General features: G+C 35.4%; 1 protein-coding gene across 2 annotated transcripts in view; it reads left to right on the plus strand.

The window, feature by feature from the left end:
• The window catches only part of RAB6A (RAB6A, member RAS oncogene family), a 53,031-nt gene that overhangs the window by 17,206 nt on the left and 25,014 nt on the right, over positions 1 to 10,811 (plus strand). Inside the window, exons 3-4 of one of the 2 annotated variants that reach the window (XM_016208478.2) lie at positions 8,728 to 8,781; positions 10,367 to 10,472. In XM_016208478.2, the coding sequence (XP_016063964.1) occupies positions 8,728 to 8,781; positions 10,367 to 10,472 (160 nt within the window). Of the gene's footprint in view, positions 1 to 8,727; positions 8,782 to 10,204; positions 10,311 to 10,366; positions 10,473 to 10,811 lie in introns of both variants that reach the window. The other variant, XM_016208477.2, reaches the window with a different exon arrangement.

Raw genomic sequence — 10,811 nt, forward strand, 5'->3', positions numbered from 1 at the left:
AACACCTTGTGTTTACCCAGTTTATTAAAGGATATAAAAGATATAGATGGACAGCCTGAAGAGATACATAGGGTGAGGTCTGGGAAAGCCTCAAGTGCAAGAGCTTCAGTGCCTGTGGAGTTGGGGTTGGTTTATTGATGTGCCCCCCAACCTGGAAGCTCTCCAAATGCTGTATTTTTGCGATTTTTTATAGTGGCTTCATCATGTAGACATGATCAATCATTAACTCCATTTCTAGTCCCTCCCCCTTCTTTGGAGAATGGGAGATGGTGCTGAAAATTACTAGCTTCTAATCATGGTTTGGTGTTTCTGGTGACTAGTTCCTACCCCCCTACCCTCAACCCAGGGGCTACTCAGAGTCACCCAGAATCACCTCATTAGAACAAAAGATGCTCTTATCGCTTAGGAATTTACAAGGGTTTTAGGAGCTCTGTGTCAGGAACTGGGGGCAGAGACCAAATATTAGAATAAGAGGTGCTCCTAGTGCTCTTATCATTTAGGAATTTATAAAGATTTTAGGGGCCCTGTGTCAGGAGCTGGTAGTGGAGACCAATATATGTATTTCTCATTATTTGACAAACAGCTCAGAAATAGATTCACAGGAGTATAGTCAACTGACTTTTGACAAAGGAGCAAAGGCAGTAATAATACAGTGGAGTAAAGATAGTCTCTTAAACAAATGGTACTGGAACAACTAGATGTCTGCATGCAAAGAAATGAATCTCTGCAGAGGTTATACCCTTCACAAAAATTAACTCAGAATGAATCACAATCCTAAATGTAAAACACTCAACTATAAAACTCCTATAATATAACATGGGAGAAAACCTAGGTAACTCTGGATATGGCAATGGCTTTTTAGATACAAAACTAAAGTTATGATCCATAAAAGAAACAATTGATAAAGCTGGACTTTATTAAAATTAAAAACTTCTGGCCCTGGCTGGTGTGGCTCAGTTGGCTGGAGTGTTGTTCCATACACCAAAGGGTTGCAGGTTCAATTCCCGGGCAGGGCACATACCTAGGTTGTGGGTTTGGTCCCAGTTAGGGCACATAGGGGAGGCAGCCAATTGATGTTTCTCTCACACATTAATGTTTCTCTCTCTCTCCCTTTCTCTAAAATTAATAAGCATGCCCTCAGCTGAGGATTAAAAAAACAAAAACAAAACAAACCCCACAGCTCTGCAAAGGACATTTATGAGAAAATGAGAAGACAAATCACAGACTAAGATAAAATATTTGCAAAAGGCACATATGACAAAGGACTGTTATCCAAAAATATACAAAGAGCTCTTAAAAGCAGATAGTATTAAAGAATTCTTTACATTCTGATAAATTTTGACCGTATATACCTATGAAACTACTACCACAATCAAGATTAAGAACATTTCCATTATCCCACATGGAATTCATTTTTAATTAAGCCTTTTATTAAAAACCATAAAGATGATAGAACAAATAATAAATCTGACATTTAAGGAAAGTCACTTCTTAAAAAGCTAATGAGTATGTACTGTATGTATTTTATTATTATTTTGAATATTTCAGAAATGACTTAGCCACCTTTTAAGACATTATGAAAGCAAGTTTAGAAATGAAAATCAGCAAGAGTGCTTTAGTTTCTTCTGGACCCCTTCAGATCAGATATCCTCAATTTTCTAGGTCCCTGCAACTACAGCTTATAGGCTTCACCAGCTAACCTCTTGTGTATGATATTTTGATTCTGAGCAATGCTTCTATATCCTCAGCTTAGAAGCTACAAAACTAGTCTTAGGGACTGATGAAAGTATTAATGTCATTGAGCCATATGTGGAAAATGTCTGAGAATATATGTGTGAATCTTTGGAAGTAGAATCTAATGCCATAGACTAAAAAATATGAATGATGGTCAGAGTCTTAGGCTAAAGAATTATGAGCAAAGTCTATATTTAGAGTTCTCTGGGTGTTTTGAAAGTATTTTGTTATATCCAAATCCTCTGTGAAATTAAAATCTTTCAGGTGTACTTGAAAGTGCTATTGCTATTTTTTCATGCACTGAGACTATTGCTGCTGTTCAGTCAGATATATATAAGGACAGTGATGTTGATGGAGTGAGGTTATATAGAATTTGACAGATAAGGAAAGATTTTGATTCTTTATTAAAAAGTTGTTGCTAATGAAGCCCAAATATTATTGTACTTTGGCCTTAATAGGAGTCACTAACAATGTAAGCTACAAGTTTTTGTAGGAATTACAGTCCTAGATATCATCTTATCTCTAACAAGAAAATTTGGATGATACAGCAACTCTACACCCTTACTTAGGGAAATAGGCTTAAAAGAATATGAAGAATTTACCATATTATGGTTAGCTGCCAACTTTCTTATCAGGTGAAGAGTTCTTCAGTAAATCATTTGAAGACTCCCTACCCCTATGCCCACCACACACAACAGAAAAACTTCTTAAATGAATAAAGAGCTAGCTCTCATTGCTAGAAATGTATTATTGACCTTATGTGAGCCATATGTAAGATATATCTGAAACTTTATAAGTGAAGTTTTATTTCACAAAAAAGATAAATTTTATATAATTTGTAATTCATGCTCTATGTATGATTTCTTTGCATTGAATTAATTTCATTTAAAAAGAGGAGTCCTGGCAGGGTGGCTCAGTTGGTTAGAGCATCATCCGTGCACCAAAAAAGTTGCTGGTTTGATTCCCTGTCAGGGCACATACCGCTAGGTTGCAGGTTTGATCTTTAGTAGGGCAGCTACGGGAGAGGCAAATGATCAATGTTTTTCACTTCGGTGTTCCTCTTTGTCTCCCTCCTACCCCCTCTTCCTGTCCTCCTCCCTTCCCCTTCCTCTCTAAAAATCAGTTTTAAAAAACCCCATCCATGATCAATGACTCGCTCATCATTGATGTTTCTATCTCTCTCTCTCCCTCTCCTTTCCTCTCTCTGAAATCAATAAAGATACATTTAAAAAAAAAAAAAATTAAATAAATAAATAAGTAACCACATCCAGCCCAACCAGCATGGCTCAGCGGTTGAGCGTTGACCTATGATCCAGGAGATCGTGGTTCAGTTCCTGTTAGGACTGGGTTGCAGACTTGATCCCCAGTGGGGGGTGCTGCAGGAGGCAGCCGATCAGTGACTCATCATTGATGTATCTCTCTCCCTCTCCCTTTAAATCTCTGAAATCAATAAAAATATTTTAAAATTAAAATTAAAAAACCATATCCAGCCCTGGCTGGTGTGGTTCAGTGGTTAGAGCATCACCCATGCACTGAAGGGTTGCGGGTTTGATTTCTGATCAAGGGCACATACCTGGCTTGCAGTTTCCATCCCAGGCCCCAGTTGGTGCATGTGCGTGGCAACCAATCGATATATCTATCACATTGATGTTTCTCTCCCCCCTCACTCTCTCTCAAAATCAATGGGGAAAAATTTATCCTGGGCGAGGATTAAAAAAAGGGAAATCAGTTGGCCAGAAGAGTCTTTAATTGACCAAAATCTGACATTATTTCAGAGTGAAACAAAAAATCTAAGTTACCCGAGGAATTGTTCTTTCTAGCTAGAGTCTGGAAATAATTCTCTTAAGTTGCTCTTTTCACCAGTTCTTTTTTCATTTTTTCAATTATAAACCCACAGATTTTTTCTAACAGTTTTAAGTATACCAGTTTGATAAAATATTGGTAATTTTATATGGTTCAACTTAATATAAATAAACTCAAAGATTTCCACAGTGGGGGTAGATTCATTCTTTTACTTGAGGAAGATTATATTGCTTAGAGTAAACTTTGAGATTACATTGAATTTAGAAGATTTCTTATTCCAAAGGCTGTTACAAATTGACAATTTAAGTTTAAGGTGGCATAGATAAGACAGTGAATTTTAGATGCTTTAATGAACTTGGCCAGAACGATGGTAGTGATCAAATACATTCTTAGCCTCTTTAAGTTAAAACTCTAGATTGTTCTACAGAAACATCTAATTTGCTACCAATAGAAATAAAATTCCCAACTGGATGCATTGTTTTTCTGATTCAGTGTTTGATTTCTTGGTTGTTGTTTTTTTATTTCAAAGTCTTTTATTTTATGACTTTTTAAAAAAATTTTTTGCTCCTCCCAGGTGTATTGTCATTTTATTGGGGGAATGGTTAATTGTGGTAAGAACTTAACATGAGATCTACCTTCTTATCAGATTTTTAAGTGTAAATAATACAGTATTGTTATTTATAACGTTGTGCAGATCTCCAGAAAACTTGTTCATTTTGCACAACTAAAATGTTATGCCTGTGTAATGGCTCATTTTTAAAATCCAGACAACCTAGTCCATCCTAAGTAATGTGGCACAAAGATATCTAGAAGAAAAGTGTGTGTGTGTGTGTGTGTGTGTGTGTAGTGTGTATTTTTCACATACATACCTATACATAAACATATTTATTAATGGAATGATTACCCTTCTAAAATGGAATCTGTATCAGCATCCTCTTCCTAGGGGTTCTTTGTCTTTCTTCATTCTTTTAATGTATTTATGTATTCAATTTTAGACTTTTCTTTAACTTTTCCACTCATTTCTTCCTTTATTCTCATCCTTGCCTCTTTTGCCTCATATTGTTTTTGTATTTTCTATTGCTAGAGAAAGCAGCAGTCAGGCAACAGAATTTTACATATGTTTGGGTCATAGGAGGAAGCTTGATATAGAGGAAAACTTGCTTTCCTTATCTAATTACTTTTATATTGGAAAAATCATGTCCTTTTTTGGAAAATCGTCACATTTATGGGTGTCTGGCTGTCTGTGGCATCAAGATAGGTGACAAACCATTAATTAGGAAGTCAGGCAGAATAGTAGTTTACATATGCAGTATTTTATAAAATTCCTTTTAGGGCAAATACCATTCTGAATGGAGAGCATCCAAATAAAAATATCTAAAGTTACTATTTTTACAGTGATATATTTGAGTAAGTCAGTGTTTAATCTTTTTATTATTATTATTTCTTGACTTTAGAAAGATAGAGGAAGGGGGAGGAAAGAGAGAGAGAGAAATAGAAAAACATTGATCTATTGTTCCACTTATTTATGCATTCATTGGTTGCTTCTTGTATGTGCCTTGACGGGAGATTGGACTAACAACCTTAGCATATTGGGATGACACTCTAACCAACTGAACTACCTGAGCAGGACCTGATTGTTGAATATTGAATTGTGAGCTCCAACAGTAAAGTACTCAGTTTTAATTTGCTTTTTACAAAGTAGACCACCCCCCGAACCAATGAATTAATTAACACTTAAATAATGGGAAGCTCTAAATTAAGATACTTGGGAGAATTCTTTTATTTTATTCTTCACTCGAGGATATTTTTTCCATTGCCTTTCAGAGAGAGTGGAAGGGAGAGAGAGGTAAGAGAGAAAAATCAATGTGAGAGGGACACATCGATTGGTTGCCTCCCACACATGACTAGGGCTGGGGATTGAGCATGGGAAGATTCTTTAACCTTTGGTTTCTTCTACAATTATTGTCTTCTGCATTTCCATAAAGGAGATGAGCCATAAGGCAGCACTAATGTCTCATTTATCTTTTATAAAGATTTGAATTAGTTCCATGCCAGAAGCATTCAAGATGCTGGAATAGCTGATAATGTTTATTTTCCCTGGAATTTTTATATTCTTCCTGCTATTTGCTTAATTTTTATTACTGATTGACTTCTTTGCCATAATAGCTTTGCTTGGTATATTAACTGAAAAGAATAGCAGCAACAGGTTATGTTTTTCAGGTTAATTTTGATCTTTGAGTTCAATGGTATGAATGATGTCCCCAAAGTAGGATGATGTGGTAGAAGGAGGGGACTATTGCACCTTTTATCATAAAGTCTGACTTTGTACTAATTTTAAAAACATATGTGTTGGCCCGGGCGGTGTGGCTCAGCAGTTGAGCATTGACCCTATGATTCAGGAGATCGAGGTTTGATTCCCGTCCAGGGCACATGCCCGGGTTTCAAGCTTGAGCCCCCCGTAGGGGGTGTGCAGGAGGCAGCAGATCAGTTATTCTCATCATTGATGTTTCTCTCTCTCTCTCTCCCCCTCACCCTTCCTCTCTCTGAAATCAATAAAGACATATTTAAAAATAAATTAAATAAATAAGTAAATAAATATGTGTTGGTTGTGAGATCTGAAAATGACAATTTCTGTTTATAGCTATTAAAAATTATTTTTGGCTGTTTTAACAAACTAACATTAATAAGTGATATAATTTTTTTTTTAAGTGAAAGAGTTTATTAGTGAAGGAGTGGGACAGAGAGAAGGTTACTTTATAGGCAGAGCAGCTGAGAATTTTTTTTCATGTAAAAGAATTCTAGTGGTAGGGTAGTTCAGGGGGTAGGTATATGGCAGCCTCATGGTCATCTGGGACCAAGGCTCCTTTTAACTTTCTGTTTAAACAGATCTAATATATGACTTCCATATTGAAGTTTGCCTCATGGTTATTGATTGGTTCCTAGAGTTCTGGTATCCACAGTCCAGAAGGAGAAATAGTACAAAACCAAGGGTGTACCTCTCAACTCAGACAGCCCCATTTATTTAAAACTCAAAGAAGGGTGGAAAATATAGTCTTTTTAATGGAAAAGATAGGGATTTAAATAAATGTGTTAGTAAGAAACAAGGGAAAGATGGCTATTTGTATAGGCAACTAGCTGCTTCTGCCATAGTGAGTAGATGAGGTTCTCCTGATGAGATTTCTTAAATGTAGCCATATATCATTCTGGTACATTCTTCAGGTTTGTCAATTAGATGCTCTTGCACAGTAAGTTTTTTTAAGTGAAAGAGAGTTTGTTAGTGAAGGAGTGGAACAGAGAGAAGGTTACTCCATAGGCAGAGTAGCAGAGAATTTAAACCTGTTAGCTCACCTATTTGCCCAACTGAGTTTATAAACCTATTAGCCCACCCTACCCTATATCCATTCTCAGATGGAATGCCATAAAATGGAATTAGTACTTCGGTTATATGTACTTATGCCCTAAATTGACAAACACAATTGAAATACATAGTCACATAGTTTAAGTTAAAGGAGGAACTTCTTTGTGTGTTTTTAAAATTTTTTATAAAAGTCTCTGTGTAACTGAAATCTGTAGAACACTGCTTGAAATGTTAAAGACCTAAATAAATGAGAGATGTCCCAGGTAAATGGATTGGAAGACTTAATATTGTTAAGATGTCAGTAGTAAAATACCCAAAGCAATCTATAGATTCAGTGCAATTCCTATCAAAAGTTTTGCCACCATTTTTGTAGAAATGAAAGAGCCAGTCCTAATTTCAGTAGCCAAAACAGCCTTGAAAAAGAAAGAAAAAGTTGGAGGACTCATACATCCATACTTTAAAACTTAATACAAAGCCACAATAATCAAAATAATGTGGTACTGGCACAAGGATAGACATATAGACCAAAGGAATATAATTGAGAGTCCATAAGTAAATCCATGTATCTATTGACAATGGATTTTCAATAAAGGTGTGCCAGGCCTATCCTACAGAATGGGAGGAAATATTTGAAAGTTACATGTCTAACAAGTATTTAATATCCAGAATACTTTATAAAGAACAACTACAAATCATAACAAAAATGACAAACTCAAATTTAAAATGGGCAAAGGACTTGAATAGGCATTTCTCCAGAGTGGATATACAGATAGGCAATAACACATGAAAAAATTCTCAGCATCAATAGTCATTAGAGAACTGCAAATCAAAACCACAATAAGATTCCATTTCACACCTACTAGAATAGAATTTAAAATAGTGCAGCCACTGTGGAAAAGTCTGACATTTCCTCAGAAAGTTAAATACAATTACCGTATGGCCCAGCAATTCCACTCCTAGATATAGACCAAAAATAATTGAAAACAGGAACTCACAGTAGCCAAAAAGTGGAAATAACCCCTGTATCCATCAATAGATGAATGGATAAACCAATTGTAGTATATCCATATATTGTAGTATGTTACTGCTTAATGGGTACAGAGTTTCTGTTTGGGGTGATAAAAAGGTTTGGGAAATAGATAGTTGTACATTATTGTGAATGTAATTAATGCCATCGAATGGTACACTTAAAAATGGTTAATATTTCAAATTTTATGATACATATATTACCACCGTTTAAAAATAAAACCTATCTTAAAAAATATATTGGTGTCAGTGTAGGTTCATCAGTTAAAACAAATGTAGCACTGGTGGGTAATGTTGATAATAGGGGATACTGTGCATGTGTTGGGGGTACATGGGAAACCTATATCTTCTCAGTTTTCTTGTGAACTTAAAACTACTCTAAAAAATAGTCTTTTTTAAAAAAAATGGTTAAGATATATATCTAATAAGTATGTATTGGAAAGAGCTTTTACTCCCAACTCCACAGCAGAAGCTTTGTGTCCATAGATAAGTTATTTAACTTCTCTGAACCCCAATATTGTTATCTGTTCAATGAGAAAAATAAGGCTAATAGCTGCTTTGCAGAGATGTATGAGGATTAGATATGATCATGTGAAGGACCTAAAAGAATCCCTAATACACAGCAAGTGCTCAGATAGGTAAAAGAAGCCATTATCACTGAAAATTTTGTTCATTATTACTTGACTGTGATGTGTTTATGTTTATTCATTCTTTCTCCCACAACGCTAATTCCCATTTGAATCCTAAACTGCTGACCTCCATTAAACTATTATTATTTAACTTCTCTGTTTTGGTTTGATTTACAGGCAACAATTGGTATTGACTTTTTATCAAAAACAATGTACTTGGAAGATCGAACAGTGAGTAATGTTTATCATGTGCAATTTCTTCAACACTCCAGGATAGAAAGCGATGATGAAAGCTACAATCTGATTGTCACAATAGGAAGTACTTAGCAAACTTGCCAAAGTTAATTTACAGACCTTGAGAAGAACTTCCTACAGAGCAAGTAGTACTCAGCACTCTGATTTCTTAACCCCAATTGAAATCCAAAAGGGAGAGAAAGCCAAGTTATTTTTAAATCCCTGAAGACCCCAGGCTTAATAAACAAAATCTGTCATCTTGATTTGGAAAAATGATAACAAATATAGCATTGAGATAATTAAAGCTGATAAAGACCTTTTGAATGCCTCTCTTAAGGCACTCAGAAAGATTTCATTTGAATTTGACACATATTTTACCAGTGTTTAAAAAGGAAACCTATCTTAAAAAATATGTCATTGTCAATTTGTGAACTTCAAAGTTTTTATTTGTCAGAATATGATATATACCAAAGTGACTGTGAATAGAAAGAATGTGTATTTATTTTTTGGATTTCTGTCTTCCATCTTTAGGAATGTTCCCTTTAAGTATAATGTAAATTCTTTCTATCACCTAAACAGTGGCTATCTTAAATGTAATATTTTGGGACCTATACCCAAAAACATTTTATATCTAATGCTATTTCTTATAACTGTGTGTTTTCTTTTGGATATTCTCTTTTATGTTTTAATATATAGCATGCCGTTTTTTTAATTTGAAAACTCAGAAACAGCTTTATAATGATAAAAGAACTTAATGCTTGTCTTCAGGCTTTTCTTCTTCCTCAAATGTGAAAAAGTAAGAAAGTAAAATTTTTATGTAGGGTTGCAAAAAGATATTTCCCTTTTTTGTTAGATTATATACAGTGTTCTGGGAAGAAGTGTGTGGGGAAAACATAAGCACAGTAGTCAGAGACCCAATTTCAGAGTGTTCTGGACCCAATCGAAAAGAGACACAGTTTCAGAGAGGCTTTCAGAGAGGCATTAATTCCTTTACTGTGATAGCCTGGGCTGCTTACTGACTTTTCCTTTTCTTTTCCTTTTTGTGCTTACTATTTGAACATCAACAAAGTCTACTTTTTGCCATCAGAACGCATAGGATTCAAAGAGAAGTTATAGAGAGGGAAATAAAGGAAGCTGTATTTCTGATTCTGTGAAATCTTTGCCATTGCCATTTTTAGTCATGTACCTTCAGAGCAAGCACATTTTTATATTACTCTCTTTTGAAAAAGGAAAGTTTTGTGTTTTCATTCCTCATATCCCCGCAACCTTTTGCATGAGTCTCCGTTTTACTTCCTTTCTATCTTCCTCCTTAAAGAAAACATTATTTCTTTTTTCTTTTTAGTATGAGTTTGGTTTTTTTTTTTTTTATTCATTTTTTCCCATCCCACAGATCAGGCATTCATTTTTTCCCATCCCACAGATCAGGCTGCAGCTGTGGGATACTGCGGGTCAGGAACGTTTCCGTAGCCTCATTCCCAGTTACATCCGTGATTCTGCTGCAGCCGTAGTAGTTTACGATATCACAAGTAGGTATTTTGCAATGGGTTGACCTTTTTGCTTGTTTGACTGATTTTGTTGTTAGGTACGATTGCAATTATGGGACACAGCAGGTCAAGAGCGGTTCAGGAGCTTGATTCCTAGCTACATTCGTGACTCCACTGTGGCAGTTGTTGTTTATGATATCACAAGTGAGTGGGGGGAATTATGCATTTCTAATCTTCTTTCAACCTTTAGCTTAGCTGCATGCATGTTCTTGTCTTGTGCTTGTTTTTCATACTGGCATGCAAAAATGAGTTTTATCATAGTAAACCTTATCACAGACTGGCTAGGTCAGAAATATTTGCTTGGTGTTTGTACCAATATGCTTTATTTCTACTATGCCACGTTTTTTGCCCTGGAAGTTTTCCTTTGGGTCCAATTGTGAATCCTCTCCACGGCTTTCTTAGTATCCTGTTATCCCTAAGCCACACCATAATTATGGTTGGAAGTATGTCTTTTTAAATTAACTTAATCTTATACTTCTCTAA

Source organism: Miniopterus natalensis, chromosome 11, assembly GCF_054644295.1.
Source record: "Miniopterus natalensis isolate mMinNat1 chromosome 11, mMinNat1.hap1, whole genome shotgun sequence".
In the NCBI taxonomy this organism is placed as follows: Eukaryota; Metazoa; Chordata; class Mammalia; order Chiroptera; family Miniopteridae; genus Miniopterus; species Miniopterus natalensis.